The 22906-nt window shown below is 35.1% G+C and overlaps 1 protein-coding gene across 7 annotated transcripts in view; it reads left to right on the top strand.

Moving 5' to 3' along the window:
• PARP8 (poly(ADP-ribose) polymerase family member 8) overlaps nucleotides 1–22906 on the top strand; it is a 172531-nt gene that overhangs the window by 116805 nt on the left and 32820 nt on the right. For all 7 annotated transcript variants that reach the window (XR_003130912.3, XR_004814818.2, XM_025434896.3 and 4 more), the window contains 6 exons: nucleotides 837–903; nucleotides 6730–6855; nucleotides 7329–7893; nucleotides 9561–9611; nucleotides 9709–9804; nucleotides 20196–20288. Coding sequence is in view for 5 of the 7 variants with exons in the window: in XM_025434896.3 (XP_025290681.1) it covers nucleotides 837–903; nucleotides 6730–6855; nucleotides 7329–7893; nucleotides 9561–9611; nucleotides 9709–9804; nucleotides 20196–20288 (998 nt within the window). In the remaining 2 variants the exon portion in view is untranslated. The remainder of the gene's footprint in view (nucleotides 1–836; nucleotides 904–6729; nucleotides 6856–7328; nucleotides 7894–9560; nucleotides 9612–9708; nucleotides 9805–20195; nucleotides 20289–22906) is intronic.

The raw sequence follows: 22906 nt of genomic DNA, 5'->3' as shown, positions 1-22906 counted from the left end.
ATCTAGTGCTGGAACCTACTATGCCCATGTACCCTTTACTCCAAGACCCTTTCCCTTTATTTTTCTCCAGAACCTTTACCACCATGTGGCATTTTGTATCTGTCTAGTTTTTGTTTGTATTTTCCACTGGACCAAGGCTTTATGATAACAAGAATATTTGTGTGTGTGTGTGTGTGTGTGTGTGTGTGTGTGTATTTGCCATTCTATCTATTGTAGCTGGCACGGTGGACACTCAGAAGGATATTCTTTAATAACCCTGTGAATAATGAATGATGAGTGACCTTTTTTGAGAGATTATTAAATTCATAAACATCATAGTTATTAGCTTACAGAAATGCATATATCTGGTAAAACTACATGACATCAGGCTACCCAGTGAAAGGTAAGTCTGTTATACCTCATCATCCATTGTTTAATTGCAAAAGAAGAAAAAGGTGCATGTTTATTTAAACATTTCTTTCTTTCACTTGAAGAATCCTGTACAAACTGTCCTACACAGTGCTATTTACACTTACATATTTTTTGGCAATTCTTTATTTTACATACTATATATTTATGTACACATATATTATACATTAGTGTATGATATACAATGACCAAGAATGATCTCCAAATCCATATATATTATGCATAAATAGCAATGTATAGGACTGTATGTACACTGTTTTTAAGTATGAATATGTGTATAAATATAATCTTATGTATTATATAGCATAAATGTATAATTATGTATATGTACATATTAGAGTGTATCATTTATAATACTTTTCATTCTTTTTCTTGGCTATGGTTAAGTTTCAGCTCAACATTTTAACTCATTATATTTTCCTTTGCAGTGCCCACTGTTGATGTCTTTCAGATTTCTACAAAAGAGCGATTTGGATTGGGACATCAGCTAAAAAAGTAAGTTTCCCAAGAATAAAAAATAAACTTCTATTAAAGAGAATGGATTTATTGCTTTGCTCACTTCCCTCCCCCATTCTTGTTCAATAAGAGCTTTTAAAGTGAGTGCCTCAGGAGAGGAACTCATGCGATGCCAAGAGCTGCATCAGTAATTTAGCTGGCAGAGTTCACATCTAGACCAGGCTGCATTCTTTTTATTTGCCTGCCCGGATCCACTCTCCTCCTTCCAAAACTCTGCCCTCACCTGTGGAGCTGATATGGTGGGTATAGCTTCTAACGTGTCACTGTGTCTCGTGTGACCAACAGAGGAGGAAGCAGTGTTAAGAAGGGAGTATTTATTGTCTTTGGCTTCCACCCTAAGAGGTCACCTTGAGTTAACTAGTTCTTCAACTGAAGCTCTCTTTTCTGCTCTAGGCCACAGCATTTGCAGGACTCTCTCTCTTACTGGGCTCCATTACGGTTTCCCTCTGCTTGTCCCTTGGAGCCTAGACATGGTAACAGTTAGCAGCCATTGGCCCTGGGCAACTGCACTGTGCTTAGCTTCTATACCTACACTCTTCAAACAATCAATTCTTTTTTAAAAATAAACCCTTTATTTCCTTGTTAGATCTTGACTAATTCAATGGATGGGTTTATATTTTATAAACATAAAATTACTACCGTGGTCAAAATGACTTTTAAAACATAGTAGCAGGGCGCCTGGGTGGCTCTGCCAGTTAAGTATCTGCTTTCAGATCAGGTCATGATCTTGGGGTCCTGGGATTGAGCCCCACGTCAGGCTCCCCTGCTTAGCGGTGAATCTACTTCTCCCTATCCCTTTGCCCCTTCCCCCTGCTTGTGCACTTTCTCTCTTTCTTGCTCGTTCTCTCTCAAATAAATAAAATCTTTAAAAACAAACAAACATAAATAAAAACAAATAAAACATAGTGTATAGTCAAAATATAAGTTTAATAAATCCCATGCTATATATCAGCTATAAGAATTTGTATTACTGGAGAATACCTGAAGGGTTATTTATTCTTCTGAATATGCAAATTTTATTTCAACTTAAATTTTTCTCTTTTTTTGATTTTTTTTAAATTTATTTATTCATGAAAGAGAGAGAGAGGGAGAGGCAGAGACACAGGCAGAGGGAGAAGCAGGCTTCATGCAGGGAGCCCGACATGGGACTCCATCCCAGGTCCCCAGGATCAGGCCCTGGGCTGAAGGCGGCGCTAAACCACAGAGCCACTCGGGCTGCCCTTAACTTAAATTTTTCAAGACAGATCATTAGATTATTGTATATTTAAACACATGATTTGCACCCACCATGATGATGGAGTTCATGTGTTCACCTGTATTTTAATGAATTTTAATTAGGTATCAGACATTAGCCTTTATTGAGCAATGTTCTAAGAGAAAGTACTTTGAAACTTTTTTATTTCATTTACTAAATAGGGGATTTATTATGATCATTTTACCTGAGATTATGGATACAGGTGGAAGCTTATGTGTGTTATTAAGGGTTACATATTATGGAGCTCTAGAATTGTCTTGAAGTTTTTATGATTTGACATTGCTCAACTGTGAGTTATGTGTGGATCACATTTGAAAGAAAATTAAGATAAAAGAGTATTCTTGCAAATTCTCAGTGTTGGGTTTAAATGTGAACATAAAAAATTAGATAATAAGCCCTTAATGTTTCAAATTGCACATCTGTAGAACTAAATTCAATTTATAACATATATTTAGTACATTATAGAATGCAGTGTTATTTCTTGATAAGGACTCAAAAGAGAAATTTTCTCAGTTTTCTGTACTAGGATTAGGTGTGCTTTTCCAGTGGAATTGGTTTTGTTTTTTAAAATTGGATTTTGTTTTCTGTGTCAAGCTAGTATCTTGCACATCTTGGAGCTAAGTATAGAGTCTGCCTCTGTTATGCCATCCAAGTTGGTTACCACCATTCATTGGCACATTCCCCCTCCTATGTAGTTTTTTCCCCCTCACCCAATTTTCTTCTTTGTTTTTAATTTTTTTAATTTAATGATTTTATTTTTTTTAAGAGAAGTTTTAGGTTCACAGCAAAACTGATACAAGATACAGAGATTTTCCATATATCTCCTCGCCTTCTTATTATCAATATCTCTTACTAGAATGGTACATTTGTTGGAGTTGATGAATATGTATTGATACTAAACTATCATCCACAGTCCATAGTTTTACTTTATGTACTTCTGTTAGCCACTTAACAAAATTATGTCATGAAAGTTAAATGAGGTTGATTCCAGCAAGACAAGAATTACAAAACAGAAATCTTGAAATATATAACTTTCTGCCCTTTAATGTTGTCTGAGCCTATTGTTTGGGCTTTGGAAAAAAAAAATGATGTGTATAATTCCAACTCTGAGAAATTAAGGAAAGCTATGTTCTATATTCATTGTTTAATCACTTTGGATATATAACATTTTGTTAATATTTCCATCTAAATGTTTAACATTTTAAAAAGGTTAATTACTTCTATGGATAAATTTTAGTTCTATGGCCAGTTTAGTATATGCACTAGAACTTTTTCTTAATGATTCCCGATAAATTTTAATCTAATTTGCTTTTCCTTAATTATAAATAACTGGGCTTGCCTGTGATCCCTGCTAGTCTAAAATTACATGATTTCCAAAAATCTGATCTCATCTTCATAGTAAGTCATAAGAAGAAACTTGAAATATAAAGAGATTATTTTCAAGAAACATATGGCAAGTTAGGAAGTCCGACTCAGAATCTAGGTTCTTTGTTATTATTGCTCTCGTTTGTTTTCAGCAATAAGAAACACTCATTAAACTTTTTCCATGATTCTTTATCTGGTGTGTTTCCAGCAAGTAGATGGGTTTAATGACGATTACAGTAGCCTTTTTTCCTCTTCTTTTATTATCAGCCAGTGGCAAATGTAGTACTCTTCGGAGTGCCAGCATAATAGAAACACCAGTGTGAACACTAAAATCTCTTGGTGGCCCTCTGCTATTAAGAGGTGGTCATTACACCACATGTATATTTCACATTACTATGGACATTAAACACAACATTAGCTTTCTTTTTTTTTTTTTTATTTTATTTATGATAGTCATACAGAGAGAGAGAGAGAGAGGCAGAGACATAGGCAGAGGGAGAAGCAGGCTCCATGCACCGGGAGCCTGACGTGGGATTCGATCCTGGGTCTCCAGGATCGCGCCCTGGGCCAAAGGCAGGCGCCAAACAGCTGCGCCACCCAGGGATCCCCAACATTAGCTTTCTTACAGGACAGTTAACTCCTGCTTTTTGAATTCAAGAACATCTAGGGATCTGAGTGTCCCAAGTTTAAGAATTACTGGTTTTAGCTGCTGAGATTACATTGTGGAACGCTAATGCAATATGAAAGTTAGAACAGCTTTAGTTATTGACTCGTTATTGTTTTGTCCCAATTAGTCTATCAAGAATTAGAAAAGCACTTGTTAGGTTTCTTAGGGAATGGTGCACAGGAATGGCAGTTTTTCATAGGAGGAAAAGAATCTGAATGTACGTAGTGGAAAGGGTTAGTGGTGTTACAGGGTGTTTAGTGGGATTTCAGGTTACATACGGGGAAAAACAAAGTAATATTACTATTACATTTAAATTTTGCTGAGATCTTGGGTGAAAAAAATCTTCAAATATAAAGCATTAAATAAAAAATAAAAAATTTCCATTGGCCTGAGCTTGAAGTCGAATTTACTGCAAATTTGGAATCCTGCATCATTGGCTTCAGTTTTATCTCCTTCTTCCTCTCCATTTGTAGCTAAAAAGGTCCCAAAATATTCTATGAATGTTTCTTCTGAACTCATCTAAGCTCGATGACTAAAGGTCAGAATAGTAAGGCTGAGGTTGTACTTTTTGGTAATTTGAGTTAATTTGATAGAACCTGAATAGTCTTGAGAATAGTGCTTAGTGCTAAGAGTCCCACCTTTCCCTTTTGAGCAGCATAGGTTAACATAGGTCAGTCTAGACTGCACAGCATAGGTGTTGCAGTTTTTCCACCAGGCTAAATTGGGAAGATTTCAATCTTTAACCTTATTTGTGTGAAATAATGGCTCCTGCTCTCTGTATTGAGAGTTAAAAGAGAAAAAAAATTGTTCTATAAATTACTCCTTGGCATATTATAAAAGGTAAATATTGATAATTTTTTTTTTCTCCCAAAGCAATCTGTGTTAGAAATAACTGAGAAGGGCAGCCCCCGTGGGTTAGCAGGTTAGCGCCACCTTCAGCCCAGGGTGTGATCCTGGAGACCCAGGATCAAGTCCCATGTCGGGCTCCCTACATGGAGCCTGCTTCTCCCTCTGCCTGGGTCTGTGCCTCTCTCTCTGTGTGTGTCTCTCACACACATATTTATTTATAAATAAATAAATAAAATCTTACAAAAAAAGAGGAATAACTGAGAAGAGCATAAAAAGCAGGCAAAGCTGAATTAACTTTTGAAAGAAAATCAGAATGTTTAATTTATTGTATAAATAATGTTTAATTGTAAAATTTCACATCTACTTTAATATCAGCCTTAACAGACCCTCTGCCATTGTCACTTTAAAGATGAGATACCTAGAAGTTGTCGCAATCTGGGACCTTTCTCAGAAAACAATGCCATATATTCAAGTCCACAGCTGATGTTCCAGAATTCTTTGCCATAAAATAGTGATGTGCAGTGGTCTTAACTTAGAAAATACTGAGATCAGAAGTTACCAAATTCCTGCTTTATGATAGTAAACTAAAAGTTTTTAGAGACATACACATTTGTATTTTTTTGTTTTTTTGAGATTTATTTATTATTTTATAGAGAAACAGGGTGTGCGTGTGTGCACAAAAGGTTGGGGCGGGGCCTAGGGAGAAGGAAAGAGAGAGAGAGAATCTCAAGCCGACTCTGCACTGCCACAACCAGCTGGATTTCATGACCCTGAGATCATGACCTGAGCTGAAACCAAGAGTTGGTCACTTTAGTGACTGAGCCACCCAGCCGCCAACATAGCCGACACAGATATTTTTAAGAAACCAATGTATTTAAAAGTGAATGGGCTGTGCTGAGAAAGAAAATTTGCTGATTTCATATTTCTCCATAGAGTCAGTTTTACATGGTTTGTTTTTACTTAATGATTTCACTTTCATTTTATTTCCCTTTTCATGAAGAAAACTGCATATGCAAATCAAGTGAAAAGAAATTGACTTTAATTGTATCTTAATAGATAAAATCATAATTACTATCAAACATTTTATTCAAAACTGTTTCTGGCACCAACAAAATAATTCACAATGTCCTTTCAGCTAAAGAGCTTTGGCTAAAGTTGTTGATCCTAAAGGCTGCCCTTCTAAATCTCCTTATATCCTATAATATATAATTTTTTTTGAGATTTTTATTTTTTTATTTGTTTGAGAGAGAGTAAGCACAAGCATGAGTGGGAGGAAGGGGCAGAGGGAGAGGGAGAAGCAGACAACTCACTGAGCAGGGAGCCCAACATGGGGCCAGATCCCAGACCCCGAGACCATGACCTGAGCGGAAAGCAAATGCTTAACCATCTGAGCCACCCAGGTGCCCCCATTTTTTCAATTCTTTTATCACTTGTGTTATTAATCCTATCACAGAAATTAATGAGTTATTAACCAAAATGCAGTAAAGTCATAGAAATTTTCTGCATGGTGCTTTCCTACATGTGGAAACATCTCGTATGACTCTCAATTAGAATCTCTCCAATTACTGTGCATTTATTTTCCTTTGATAAATACATTCCCCCTATAGTAGAGAAATCTCATATTACATTATCTTGGAACTGTGATGACAGACTTACTTTGGATTGACAGGATCATGCAGACATTTGTTACCCAGCAGTGGAAACAGAGCAAAGAAAAATCCAATTGTCTGCACAATAAGAAGCTGTCAGAGAAGAAGGTGAAATCTCCCCTGCATTTATTTTCTACCTTGCGCAGGTGGGTAGTAGATGACTTCATTGTCTTTTCTCGATTCTTTGGTACTTCGGAGCATTCTTCCTATAGTCGTGGCATCCATTTATTTTCTGTATGACTTCAAAGAACAGACAAAGTTCTATCCATTCCATCGAAAACATAGAAAGATACTCATTTCTACACTGAGTTTCTGTTTTCTTAATGTGAGTTAAATGTGTTAAAATGACATTCTTTGTTTTCTGATCACACAGAGTCGTCTCTATGAGATTAGTTGTGCATAGACTTCTGGGGGAGGAGGGGCCAAAAACCTGATAATCCTTTTTTTTGCTTTGCAGGAAACACATAATTCAGGTCAGCCCGTGTGATCACGGCGCACATACCTTTTGGTTTCTATGTGAGCCGCGCGGGCTGTAGTAAACGAGGGGGTATCTAGCAGAGCGGAGTTGGCTAGAGGCGCCCAGGTCTGCCCCGTTGTTAATTGTTGTTCCCTTTTGAAGGTCGCCAAGTTATCCTCCCCCTGGTTGCGGCAAGAGCAAATCCAAACTGAAATCCGAGCAAGACGGAATCTCCAAAACGCATAAGCTGCTGCGGAGGACTTGTTCCAGTACCGTCAAGGCTGACGACGTGTGTGCCACCAAGTCGCACAGGACCTTTGGCCGCTCCCTGTCCAGCGACCCCAGGGCGGAGCAGGCCGTGACGAGCATTAAGTCGCACAAACTCTTGACCCGGCCCTGCCCCGCGGCTGTCAAGCCCGAGGACTGCCTCACCCTGAAGTCGCACAAACTGTTGACACGGTCCTGTTCGGGGGATCCGCGGTGCGAGCACAGCTCCAGCTTGAAGCCCCACAAACTGCTAAGCAGATCCTACTCCAGTAACCTCCGAATGGAAGAGCTGTACGGGCTGAAGAGCCACAAGCTGCTCAGCAAGTCTTACTGCAGCGCTCCCAAGTCCTCCAAGACGGAGCTTTTCAAGGAGCCTAACGCAGAGGGCAGGAGGCTCTCTCTTACCTCAGGGCTTATTGGTATCTTAACACCATCCTCGTCGTCCTCTTCCCAGCCTGCTGTGCGTAAACCCTTTCCATCCCCAGTTCCCATATGATCACTAAGGGGCAGGAGAGGGGTGTGCGTGTGTGGGTGTTGTCAGGTCTGGTAGAGGAAAGAAGCAAGATTTGTTTCTGGTTTGTTTATTTTTATTTTTTTGGTTTGCTTTGGTTTTTTTGTTTGGTTTTTTTGTTGTTGTTTTAATGTATCCTTTTTTTTTCTTTGGGGATAGGATTTAGCAGACCAGACCTGTGCAACTGGTACTGGAATGTTCTTTTCAGTTCTGAAAAAAATAAATAGAGCTATTGATTTAAGGTCTAGTCCAAATTCTGGTCATGGTCAGGAATGCTGCTAAAAATGGATGTCGGTTGGATCCCTAAAGCCTGGATCCCTAAAGCCTATCCTGCTAAGCGAGCATGGCATTTTAATGTTTTATCAAGTAGGTTTATCTGTTTGCTAGTTTCCATACATAGGTAGTGGAGGACAGAGTTAGTCTAATAATTATATTATTATATATGTATATTACTCTTACAAAGGAACACTTTGCCTATGAACATCGTAACTTGTAGAGAGAAGCAGCATTTCCTTCTGTATCCCAGAGCTTCACTTAAAGCTGCTCTCAGTGGCTACTTTATAAAACTGAAATCACTTTATCCTGAAGTTTTTTGGTGGAGATGGGGCTGGAAGGTGACTGTGATAAAACTTGAGTCCTTTGGGTGGTATTTATTGGGAGTCAGTCTTACACAAAATTTATCTTTGGAGTGATCAATTAGAGCCAATTTCAGATGAAGAAAACAGACCTACCTTCTGTATATTAATTACATAAAAGAGTTGATAAAAAATGTTGCTTTTTTTTGGGGGGGGGAAATGTGTGTATGTGTGTGTGTGTGTGTGTGTGTTGGGGTAAGCATGTATGTAACTCTTAACCATACATATGGATACACTTAGCAATCGATGAAATTGAAAAAAAATGAGATATATTTTCAGAAAGTTATTCTGCTCTTGTATAGCTTTATTTCTAAAATTACATTGTAAGTGGTATCACAAAATTATATTTGTGTTAAGAGAATATACTTAAATATGTTGATAACTTTAGTTGGAGATCCCTAAAAGTCCATTTCCTAGCTAAAGTAAGCATTAAGGACACACACACAGGAAATAATGTCAAAGTGTTAACATAGAGAGTTTCCCATGATAGTTACACCTACGAAAGATAATTTCACATATTCTGTAAAGGAAAATGCCTTACTATCTTCCTGTATGATTAACCCTCATACAGTACAATAGTTTAGTGTTGTGCCTCCTCAGTAGCTGTCTCATATATCCTTGGAGGAATAATTCTCACTGTAAAATAAGATAGAAAATAGTCTAAGTGAGGAGGTGGGAGCATTTGACAGTAAGCAGTAGAGGAAATGAGCTTTTGTGCTCATTTAAAAATGCCAATCATTTTTACTAGAAGATCAAAAATTAAGAATACTATTCATTTAGCTTAGACAAGGCTTGCAGTAGTAATGGCAGAAAGTATAATAAAGAAATTCTAAAATCTTGATGTCATAATCGGTGATTTAATTCATATTACAGGCCATCTTAGATCACACTTGTATTCACTGTTGCAGAAAGTCAAAATCTGTAATTTATATATTCTTTGAGTTAAAAAATTATTTTCTTCTTTTACTTTGCTTTTTATAGCCAAATGGTGCCAAATGCATTCCAATACGAGACCGCGGCTTCCTCGTGCAGGTATGAGCCAAGCCATCCACTGCAGAAGGATTTTAGCTTTTAATGGGTTTTCAGATAATTTCTGAGCTTAATTATTTCTCTTTATTGTTTTATTCAGACAATTGAGTTTGCTGAACAGCGGATCCCTGTATTGAATGAATACTGTGTGGTTTGTGATGAGCCACATGTGTTTCAAAATGGCCCCATGCTTAGGGTAAGTTCTCACTGATAGAACTATCAATGCTAATATAGAATATAAATGACAAGGGTTAAGATATAAATAAGTAAATGACTTGACTTAGCAGTAAATGCTCTCCAATGAGCAAATTATGTAATGCACATAGTGGTGTAATTTTGACAAATGAATCACTGTTTCTGAAGGAGTCTGTGAAAGAGCAAGTTGTTTCATATTAGGAAAATATTTCTTAAATGTGCCTATCCATCATCTCTCTTTCCATCCATCTATTTGCGTGTATCTCTCTATCCATTTACATCTATGTTAATATCAATTGATGTAGATGTAGGTGGATATAGAGATAAATATAGCTATAGATGTATATATATAAGCTTGTGAACAGTGTTTCTTCAAAACCACACAATTTTAAGATGCTTACTCTAGAGAGGAAAGGGTTGAAGTTAGAAGAGATATAAAGTAGCATTCAGAGAATTAGAATAAAGATTTTTTAAAAATGCCAGCTCACTGACATGTTTGGGGCATTATTGAGTATAGAAATAAGAATTGGTGTATATATGTGCAGTTTGGAGGGATTCACCCAATTTCAAGTTTTCCTGCAATTTTTAATTGAGATAAAATTCACCACCATGCAATTCACTATTTTAATGTATACAATTCAGTAGTTTTTAGTGTATTCATAAATGTGCAACCAGTACCACTGTCTGATTCCAGAACCTTTCTGTTACCCTCCAAAACAACCCCTCACACGGGTGCCTGGGTGGCTCAATTGCTCAAGTGTCTGCCTTCTGCTCAGGTCCTGATCTCAGGGTCCTGGGATCCAGCCCCATGTCAGGCTCCCTGCTCGGTGGGGAGCATTCTCTCTCTCTCTCTCTCTCTCTCTTTCTCTCTCTCTCTCTCTCTCTCTCTCTCTCAAATAAATAAAATCCTTTAAAAAAGAAAAAAAGAAATCCATAACTGTTAGCAGTCATTCCCAATTTTGTCTTCCCCTCATTCTCTGGAAACCATCAGTTTATTTTTTTATTTCTATGAATTTGCTTATTCTGGACATTTCATACAAATGGAATCCTATGTTATTCAGCCTTTTGTTTTTGGCTTCTTTCACTTAATATAATATCTTCAATGGGGTGCCTGAGTAGCTCAGTGGTTAAGCGTCTGCCTTCAGCTCAGGGCATGATCCTGGGGTTCCGGGATCAAGTCCCATATCGGGCTCCCTGCATGGAGCCTGCTTCTCCCTCTGCCTGTGTCTCTGCCTCTCTCTGTGTGTCTCTCATGAATAAATAAAATCTTTAAAAAATATATGTTCTCAAGATTCATCCATATAGTGTCTATCATTCCTGTATTCATCTTTTTTTGTAATAGTATTATATGGATATATGACATTCATTTATCCATTCATCATTTAAAGGAATTACCAGGACATGTGTTAACTCTGTTTAAGAAACTACCAAACTCTTTTTGACAATGGCTGTACTGTTTTATATTCCCATCGACAGTGCATGATGGTTCCAATCTCTCCACGTATTCTCCAGCACTTGTGATTCTCTTTTTTCCCATCCCAATTATACCCATCTGAATGTACGTAAAGTGGTATTTCCTTATGGCTCAGATTTGCACTTCCCTAATGATTAGTGATTTTAAGCATTTTTTCATGTGCTTATTGGCCACTTGTGCGTCTTCTTTGGAGAAATGTTTGTATTCATTGCCCATTTTTAATTGGACTATTTCTGTTTTGTTGATGAGTTATTAGAGTTCTTTATATATTCGGAATACTAGATTTTTATTAGATATGTGATTTGCAGATATTCTCTCCTGTTTTATGGGTTTTCTTTTCACTTTCTTGATAGTGTCCTGTGACACTCAAAAATTTTTAATTTTATGAAGTCCATATTTATCAATTAAACTATTGCTAATCCAAAGTTACAAAGATTTATACCTTTATACCTATATTTCCTTTTAAGTATTTTTATAATTTCTGTCTTACAATTAACTCACTGATCCTTTTTGAGTTAATTTTTGTGTATGGGGTTAGGCTTTAAATTTATTCTTTTGTATATAGATACCCAATTGCCTCAGCACCATTTATTGAAAAGACCACCTTTCTCCATTGATCTTGGCACTCTTATTGAAAATCATTTGACTCTAGGTGTATTGGTTTATTATTGGACTCTTAATTTTATTCCACTAACCTGTATGTGTATCCTTGCACCTGTGCCTCACTGTCTTGATTACTGTAGCTCTGCGGTAAGTTTGTAAGAAAGAAGTGTGAGTCCTCCAACTTCGTTTCCTTTTATAATATTGTTTTCACTATTTAGAGTCGCTTGCACTTCTATTTGAATTCTAAGGTCAGTTTGTTCATTTCTGAAAAAAAAATAAAAGAGTGGGGGGGAGTTGGAATTTTATAGGTTTGCATTGAATCTCTAGGCCAATTTGAGAAGTACTGCTGCCTTAACAATTTTAACCCTTCAAATCCATGAACACAGGAAAAATTTCCATTTATTTGGATCTTAAAAAAATTTTTTTCTACACTATTTTGTAGTTTTCATCGTTCAGGTCTTATACATCCTTGGATAAACTTATTTTTAAGTTAGTTTATTCTTTGTAATGCTCTTGTCACTTCTAACCAACATTGCACTGGAGGCTTTAGCTGATTAGATAAGAAAAAATATTAGAAGATATCTAGATCAGAAAGGAAAAACTGAAATGATCTCTATTTGCAGATGACATGAGTGCTGTGTGCTAGACACTGCAGTAAATAGTTTGCATATTGCTTCCTTATTTGATTTTCACAAAACTCTTGTGATTTATGTATTTTTGTGCCCATGGTGCACAAATTAGGGGATTAAGATTGAAAGAGGTTGAGCAATTTGTTCAACATCACTCAGCTAATATGGGTAAAAGCTGGACTTTGAGCCTGATGCTACCTGGTTTTAAAACTGTATCATAACTGCTTACTGAAGGCTTCTTAACTATAAGGCATCATGCTAGATTCTGTTGTACTGTTTAAGAGAAATTTGTCCTGTTCTTGGAAATGTATATTTGAAAAGACAATTAAAAAGCCTAGAAAGAGACAATTTTATCAGTACTTGTTTGCATTTCAAGATTTATACTCTTAAAAACCTATAATAATCATTTCTAATCATGATCTTTTGTCAAGTTGTCTGATATGTTGGTTTTATTTTATTTGCTTATAGGAAACAGATAAACAAAAAGTTTTTCTTGCCCCCCATACACTATTTTTTATCTTCCTTCAAAGAGATACAGTATTACTCTGAAACCCAAATTAACTAAATCAGCATTTATTTATTAAATATTTGTGCAAGTGTGTGTGTGTATTAAATATTTGTGCAAGTGTGTTACATGATACTTGGAAATGTGCAGTTACGATGAGAATAAGGAGAATCCTTTGGTCATCTCAGTTTACCCATCAGAGGCCCATCTTTATATCTGTGTATCTTGATCTATTGCTTGATCTATGGCAATGCAATCTTCACTCCATAAATTAATAGTAATGTTATTAATGGCACATGCTTTTTTGGTGCTTTTTATGCGATCATGTGTTCAAGGTGTTTTACATGGATTGATTTAATCCTCATGATAACCCTATGAGATGGCTATTATTATTACCCCTGCTTTACAGATGAGGAAAACAATAATTTTTTTTTAATATCAACACTGCTAGTAAGTGATAGAGATGAAATTCAGATCCTGTCAGAATGGCACAAGGCCACGGTTCTTAGTCATGATGCTACTTTTGTACTTGAACTGACTACTTTTATATCCTGGAAATTTACTACACATGTTGTGGTTCTTATGGTTCAGTTACTGGCAGTTCATTTTTGTAATAAGTGGTAGAAATGTCCTGATTGCCATTGGTATTCTCTGTGCCTTGTTCCAATTTTTGTTTTACTTTACCTGTTTTATTCTGAACCAGTGAAGCTACTGGTTTCTTTCTAGAAATGGAAGTGCTTTTGTAAATAATGATGCTTTCTAAAGAAATAGAGCTAGTTATCAGCTGGTTTTATATTGCTGCAATTCAGACTGATATCTAAGGAAATCAGAAAACCTACTTAGGTTTCTTAAAGAGTAAGATAAGTGACAACTGAAATCAGAACAGAAAATGAAAGTCAAAGAAACGTCTGATTGTCAAAGGAAAAGAAGTAAACAGAAAGCACTGCTTCTTGATTCTTTTAAATAGATATTTAACCTAAATCCAGCATACTTATTTTTTATATATCTCTCCTTACATTGCAGTATGTTTTATTGTAGTTTTAATAGAAATGTATAAAATTATAAAATTTCTTATGAGGTATTAATCACTAAACTGACCCATTGACCATTTATTCAGCTCAGGTGGCACATTACAAACTGTAATACTACTAGAGATATAGAGAGAAGAAGTTATACCCCAGTGGGTGGTTAAATAGATCAGATAAAACTCGGGTTTCCATAGAATTCTATGCCTGATGTTCATTATGTTTGTTAGATCTCTCTCTTTCAAAATTCAAACTGTGTCTTACATTTTTTCTCTTTTTTCTAAGCATGATTATTAATTGAATGACTAAGTCGCCCTTTACTACTATTCCCCAGAAGTCCTAACATTTTGGTCACTAGTACTGCTCTGTCACTTTCCTCAGAGATCTGGGTAAGCATATCAAACTTTCTGCAACGTGGGTAGCCACACTGCTTACTTATTTAGAATACATAATGATCCACTTATCTCTTTGTTCATTGAGGTCATAAATGTCACTCCCAGGTGTGAGGCCTGACATGAAATACTTTGAAAATTCATAAAACTCACATTAACATCACAAGTTTATAAAGTCCTGAGTTTTTTTGTGTAGTTTGGATTATGATCAGAAAACCAAACCAAAACCGCATCAGTGGTTTACATTTTGAAATCAACTAAAGTATTAATAGAACAAACTGTTGATGCTTTAAAATGTTGATTTTTGTCTTCATCTGGTTTTTTGGAAAACATGAAAATAAGGTTTTATCACCAGACTCACCACTGTTTTCTCAGTCTCTAACTTCCTAGTGCTCTTTTTATTAGACTCACCCTGAGCACCAGGATCAATGTAATTGTTTGTCTTCTTTGAACCTTACACAAGGGCAGCTGAACTAGTTTGGAGAAAACCACACACTTGGTTGTAGGGATTAGTGTCCCTACAGTTAGAGGTTTATCACTGGTACTTGGCAATCATTCTGTATGTCCCTGGCTAATAGACTTTCCCATTCCCAGATCAACATAGGATACAAAAATTACGACCTCGTTTTCTTCTCCTATCATGTGAAAATGTTCCAGATTGCTTGCTATGAATGGATTGATCAGGCCTGAGATTTTGCTGTCATTGTTTGGGAATAATGCCCCATAAACTGAACCAAAATCAGCTGAGAAACCTGAGAATCTGTAATTTTGTGTATCCAGCCTTGTTTTGGACCTTAGGCAAATGTTTGTAACTAAGTTCTTATTTTCAGAGGGAAATTAACAGCACCCAGTTATAACTTCATCATTAGTTTAAAGCATTCCCATGAAAATTGTTGAGAAACTGAGAATATAGTTAAACCTGGATATGTCCTATTTTTTACTTCCTAAGAATAAAACAGCAGGTAGGTCTTCTTGTAGTTAGGTCTGACTTTAATATTTAAAGAATGGGGATCCCTGGGTGGCGCAGCGGTTTGGCGCCTGCCTTTGGCCCAGGGCATGATCCTGGAGACCGGGGATCGAATCCCACATCGGGCTCCTGGTGCATGGAGCCTGCTTCTCCCTCTGCCTGTGTCTCTGCCTCTCTCTCTCGCTCTCTCTGTGACTATCATAAATAAATAAAAATTAAAAAAAAAAAAAAGAACTGCATGTTTAAAAAAAAAAAAAATTAAAGAATGGATGGAAAAGCACATCCTGGTCCCTCCTTACCCAATCCTCCCATCCCACAGAAGTAAGATTTCAACATTTGAAATACAGGCTAAGCTAAATAATAATTATACCAAAACATTTTAGTTCAGAAATAGGACTTTTTTTTCACATCTAAATTGAGTAGAAAGAAATTGGCTCAAATAACAACTTTAGTTGTATGAGACAATAGGAAACACTGTTGAAGCATAAACAGGCATGAGCCTATCTTTACTATATATCTGTCTTGATCTCTGTGGGATTCCTGTCTTTCTTTATGGATAGTAAACTTTCCCCCCACCTTGAATGTGTTTCTCTTCCAAACTATGAAAAGAACCTGAAAAAAAAAAAAAAAAAAAAAAAAAAGAACCTGAAGCACTGAATATAAAATCAGAAATACAAAGAGCTAAAGGCTTGTAGGTTTTGAGTTTCTAGCAGATACTCTTAATTATTCTCATATGTTTTCAATACTAGTTTTTTAATTATGAATTGTATTTACACTGCTCCTTTATTTTTTAGCAAGAACAATTTTAATAATAAATTAAGGATTTGGATAAACTATGGATATGAAAATAAAAATAGCATTTCCTAATAAGCTTCAATGAAAATTTTTATTAAACATTTATTTTTGTATACAAATTGGGCTAAAAGAAGTAGAAGATATGACTTATCCAGGTTACCTAGTTAATATTTAAACAGCTCTGTACACCTCAGGGAGATTTTATAAATCTTATCTTACTTGGTTCTCTTTCTCAGTCTTCTTATCAACCTGGTGCTCTAGCTGTGATTTTTTTATCCCTGTTTTACAGATAGGAAAACTGAACTGTGCACATGAGCCCCAGCTAGAGCAGTAACCACTTTTTATCTCTTCTATATGTAAGGCTTACATGACAAATTTTGTTTAAACGGGAAGAGGATGACAAAAAAGGTTTGAAAACCACTCACCTACACCATACTATATATAAATACATAGCTAGATTCTCTTGAATTTTATCATTTCTATTTTTAGTAAGAAGTAATTTAAATTCATTGAAGACACAAAGTTTCTAAAATGCATTTTGGGTTCTAAAATATTCTTTAGGGCTTAACCATTTTTGAAATATTTTTCATTGCTCACATTTAAATTGTTTTGATTCAAATAAAATTTAAAATGCATTTCTCTTAGCTTTAAAGCTTCTAAAGTAAATCTTTGGGACATATAAAATTCTCCATGTGTTTAAATGGTACATAATGAATATTATATTGCAAAAAAATTATGTATGTGAAATGGCAAGAGGGACTTGTCATGGTTTCACAGTTTAAATTATAGGAATAATTGCTTGAAGAAAATATATAACATTAAGAATTGGTAATACTTTACAAATTGAAACTTACCGATTGATTGAAAACTCAAAAATGAATTCATAAATGATGTACATATTTAGTTATATTTAGGCATACACACTTTGTATTAAATTATATGTAGTAAGACATATCATTGAACTTATCCTATAAAGCGATTAAATGACTGTCTTATTTTTTTAATATATTTTTAATTGGGGTATATTTTTATTAATTTATTAATTTATTTTTTAAGTAATCTCCACACTCAATGTGGGATTTGAACTCACAACCTCAAGATCAAGAGTTGCGTGCTGTACCAACTAAACCAGCCTGGTGCCCCAACTATGTTCCATTTTTTAATTGATGCTAGAACTTTCTGTATAAATAGCTTAGTAATAGCAGAATTTGTTGGGGGCGGGGGATTAGCTCAGAGTCTGCTAACATGGGAGAACACTAACCCACAATATAATTACTTATGTTTCTTTAGGGAAGAATAATTTGGTTTCCCTTTCTTGAATAAGATATCCTTTCTGTGAGCAATGAGATATCTAATCTTGATTACTTAATATGATTTGAGAAGTTTGTTTTAGTATGCTATCTTGTGTTGACATTTTGAACTTCTCAAATAAGATGTGAATAAACATGGGGGAAGGGAGGGAGAAAGGTTTACAAAAACTAGTTTGTAAATGTTTATCTCAAAGTTAAACTGATTTACATCTCAAGTACTGTCTTATACTTTCTAGTAAAAATGAGCAATAAATATAGAATTGTTATTTTAAAAATTCACTAGTATTTACTTAATTTGGTGTTAATACAGCATATAAATTAATCACCTATTACTACCTCTATGTTTGCTATTTTTTTAAAAAAGGGGAAGATTATAAGAACTTAAGGTATACTTCAAATTTTTTAGTCTGGTAGTGAAATTGCCTTTCCTCCCTCTCAAAGTTTTCTAGTTTTCTAGGGTACCTGATTTCCTTCTTCATATAGTTGCAGTAACCGTATATTCCTGTGAATCAGCATCATTTCAACCAAAAAGATGCAGGAAAGAAAAGAAGTGTCCATAAAGTAATCAAGTCATAGCTTTTATCATTAGGAACATAGATTTATTTTTTAAAGTCATAGGTCGGTTGGCAAGTTCATGTAATTTGGAGATTGGAATATAATCAGGTCTGGCAGGGGAATGAAATGGAAATGCAAAAGAAAGCAATGACATGTTGTTTTTTTGTGACCCAAGATAAAAGAAATAGGTCAGGATGAAATTGGTAAAAATTATTTGAGACAAAATCAGGGTGGCACATGAATACTTAGGATTGGGGACAAAGTGTGCAATTGAGATATGTTAAGAATAACTATTATATTTTTTCTTCAGTTTTCAAAAATTTTCCTATATTGAAATCTTAAAACTTTATCCATCCAATCTCGTATAGTGTGAGGTATTTTATTTCATTTTCATTTCTATTGTTTAAAGCAACAATTTGGTACTGAGAAAGATAGTTTATATTATTTTAAAACAGTTCCTAGAATCTGTGTGAATATACATGTAGATAGGTACATATATACATATTAGGATGATCACCAAGTATAATTGATTGCCAAAGTTCAAATGAAAAAATAAAACCAATTATTACTGGTATACACTAAGTAAGCTTTATCTTATTATTCCTTTGGGATTGATGGATTTTATTCATAAAAAATGTATGGTTATTTGACAAGAATAGTATTAAAAATAAATAACCTTCTGTATCACTGTTTACTTCCTCAGTGAACTTTGTGGGGTAGCTGTACAGGAATAAATTCCTAGGGCCCTTTTATGATTTCCATGGTTTATCTTTTCCTTGGATTCTTTTTGTATACAGGTCCACTAAAATACCAATATAGAAAAAAATAAATAAAATAAAATAAAATACCAATATAGTGTTTGGCAGCATAAGAAATATACAATAAATGACTGCTGTTACTATTTCAGACCGTATCATGCTTCCAGAAAGTGAACAAAAGAAACAACCAATGTCCCTGGAGAAAATGGAGGCTGACATATATGTGCACAGAAACACACACAAAAAATAGAAGATTAAAAATAGGTTAAACTTAAGAATAAGTAGCATAAATTGAACAATGTGCTCTAAGTATGGCTATCTATATGTAGCAGGTATATATAGGTTGAGTCTGGATAAAGAGCTTTCTCCAATTTATTTCCTCTGAGGTAGATTTTCCTGATGTTTCTGAAATGTAATCAAACTGTACTTTTAAGGTGTACAAAAGAAATGTATCAATTGATTGTTTTCCTGGAATTCTCTTAGGGGAATGTCAGCCAGAAATGTTTGTGATTGGTTATGCTTATGTCTACAAAGCAACCATATGGGCCCATTACGAACATAAAGGATGGACCCTAAAGGACCATACTTCCCACTGGTTAAGCACTAGACCAAGCACTAGACCATTTCTTCTGAAATGAGTGAGCACAGGGCCAGTGGCACTAACAAATGACTTTTGTCTGCTAGGCAGTGGCACCATGGATTGTATCGTGTTAGGCTTCATCAGCTACCTAATGCAATGTATCTCGAGAGATAAGATAGATCAAACAGATGACACCATATTAGATTTGAAAGATGAGAAGTTTTCCAAAGCAATTGCAGAGTATATATTTCAGTGCTGTTGACTTCAGGAGGTTATTGAAGTCAAAAGTCTTTGCAACAAAACCAATCTTTCAAGAGCTGGGTAGCAAGTAAGCAGTCATGCTTATTTCTTCCAAAGAAAATTACCTAGAAAAAAGTAGGATTCTTCTTTGTATATTTGTTTTACACAGCTGTAGAGTCTAATCTCATTTTTTAGTATATCACCAGCTTAGGTGTCTGCTTTTTTTAATATATATATATATCTCAGGTACAAATGTGTATTAAGTAGGAGAGATGGATTTTCCATCTATTGCTAAAAAATTCTAAGTGCTGGTGCTAACAGCTATTTGAAATGGATTTCTTATATTTGTGAATCCATATCACTAGATGATTATTTACCAATTGTTACCCAAATTTAGAAATTTAACTTTTGTTAAATAAAGTCCTATGATTGATTTCTTTCTTTTTAACATTCTGAAATCTGCATTTTCTTTAGTTATTTAATGGAATGTCATAAATTTAATTTAGGAATTGGAAAACGGAAAAAACAGCGTTGTAACTGATTGCCCTTTCTTTTACAGCCCACTGTGTGTGAGCGAGAGCTATGCGTGTTTGCTTTTCAAACCCTGGGAGTAATGAATGAAGCTGCTGATGAGATAGCAACCGGAGCTCAGGTAGGAACACATGGTGCTAATTATCCTGATTTTGATTTGAAAAATTTATTCTGATCCACTAGTTACCTTCAGTCTGTTCTTCTTTTGGACACATTTTTGATAGTTTGACGGTAAACCAAAAAGCAAGCTGGCGTTTGACTATTTTATTTTATTTTATTTTATTTTATTTTATTTTATTTTATTTTATTTTTTTAGCTAGAAACTCAATTTTGCTATCTGTATCTAGTGAGTGTTTTGTCATTTGGCAGTTGCCAAGGGAAGAAATTAAGCCAAATTTCTTGTGTTTGAAAAATAACTGTGACTCTGTCATGGTGAAGTTGAAATATCGAAACCCTTGCACATGCATTATGTAAAATTTATTTGTAAAGTTATAGTGCCATAAAATGGAAGCCAATTTATTTTTAAAACTTGGGTGAAACAATAAAGGGCAGAATATATTAAAAAAATCCAATTTTACAATAACAGTGTTTATGACATGGAAGAAAAATATAAAAACAAATGAAGCAGCTTGGAAGTAGAGAAGCTTTCCATGCTTCTGAAAGGAAAAAATAAATTCTAAAGATGCCAGAATTTACTTCGCGAATTCCATCAAAATTTCAATTTATTTTTAAAATTTCTTTATGGAGTCTAACTTTCTAATAAATTTATAAGAAAAAAATCAGAGAAAACAAAAAAATGAATGTTAATTAAGGGAGGCTAGACCAAACATATACAAAAGCATATTATGCAATCCTGGGGTGCCTGGGTGGCTCAATTGGTTAAGCATCTGCCTTCAGCTCAGGTCATGATCTCAGGGTGCTGGGATTGAGCTCCGTGTCACACTCCCTGCCTAGCTGGGAGTCTGCTTCTCCCTCTCTGTCTGCCTGCCACTCTGCCTACTTGTGCTCTCTCTCTGTCAACTAAAGAAATAAATTCTTAAAAAAAAACATTATGCAACCCTGTATTTTTTTTTAAATGCAGCCGTGGCAAAGAATAGAAAGAGATCTAGTTATAAATGTATTTAATATACTTTAAAGGCGGTATCATGTCAAGTTGTAAAATGAAAATGATTTAGTATGTGAGGCAGGAACAAATGACCTCCAACATGGGGGTGGGAGTCAATTTAGCCCTGTACACTGTGTGTAAAAACAAATTCCCAAAAAGACTTAAAGAAGAGTTTCATTTAAAAATACTGTATACAAACTAGGGGAGAGTAAAACCAAGCATGCACAATGCAGATAGTGTATCAGGTTTGTGCATTTATGCAGTTTCAAGAAATGGTGAAGGAAAATACCAACAGATTTGAGTCCTCACATACTTTACATTTTTTACTGGAAAGAATAGTGAACATTAAGGGCTAACCATGAGAAAATTTGTTTTGCCTCAAACATAGTTGTATAAAAGCACATAAAAATTGAAAAGAAAGACATGAAGACCATTAACAGATTAATTGTGGAAATGAACGCACGATTTACAAATATGGACCTATAGTTCATAAAGAAACATAAGAAAATTTTCAGCTTTACTGAAACCAATGGGAAGCTAAATGTGAAAAGAATTACCAATCTGTCATTGATAAAATTTACAAAGATGTTTAGGAAAAAATGAACATATAACAGACATTTAGTTCAACAAGTATCAAACACCTACCATGTAACAGGCATTACACCAGATGGAACTACAACAGTTAACCTAGAATGACACAGGCCTCATGGATTTACATACATCCTCTTAACGTAATCATTTCACTGATTAACTAAACTGAGATATGTCCACTTGAAGAAATACTAAGGAAAACAGTTGTAATATAATGAGTTCTTAATGACCAATAATACAAACAGTATAGAATTGATCAGATGTAATGTGGAAAAAAAGATCAGATGATTAAATTTCAAAAATATGGCTTGATACTGCTCCTATACCAAACATGCACATATTTGCATATTAAAGGCTCTCAGAATCCCTGAAACTAAGAAAATGAGTAGCCAGTATTTAGAAGATTTCTCAAATGTGTGTCTGACCATGGTAGGTCTTTTCGTTTCTTTTCGTTTCGTTTCGTTTCTTTTCTTTTTTTCTTTCTTTTCTTTTTTTGGTGAAAGTTTTTCTCATCAATTGGAACTAATATTGCTAAAAAAAAGATACTTTAGGGATCCCTAGGTGGCGCAGCGGTTTGGCGCCTGCCTTTGGCCTAGGGCGCGATCCTGGAGACCCAGGATCGAATCCCACATCGGGCTCCCGGTGCATGGAGCCTGCTTCTCCCTCTGCCTGTGTCTCTGCCTCTCTCTCTCTCTCTGTGACTATCATAAATAAATAAAATTAAAAAAAAAAAAAGATACTTTAATATATGCTGTTTATAGTTATGTAAAGTGCTTGCTTCAGCAACACATATATTAAAATATAGCTATGTAAAATGATTAAACTTCACAGGTGTGTGTATGTGAATATACATATATGTATACATTCATAGATAGGTATGTGAGTATATATGTATAAAATATATAAATTTAATATAAATGAATTATAAACAATATATAAGTAAAAATTATTCAAGTGGTAAAGTTAACATTCGTGCATTTGAGTGGATATAAATTGCCCTTAGACGATGTGAAAAGGGAAGGTATCGGAGCCTGGAAATAAAT

This window comes from Canis lupus, chromosome 4, assembly GCF_003254725.2.
Source record: "Canis lupus dingo isolate Sandy chromosome 4, ASM325472v2, whole genome shotgun sequence".
Lineage (NCBI taxonomy): Eukaryota > Metazoa > Chordata > Mammalia > Carnivora > Canidae > Canis > Canis lupus.
The sequence above is the reverse complement of the archived record's forward strand: the minus strand, read 5'-3'. Positions and strand labels throughout refer to the sequence as shown.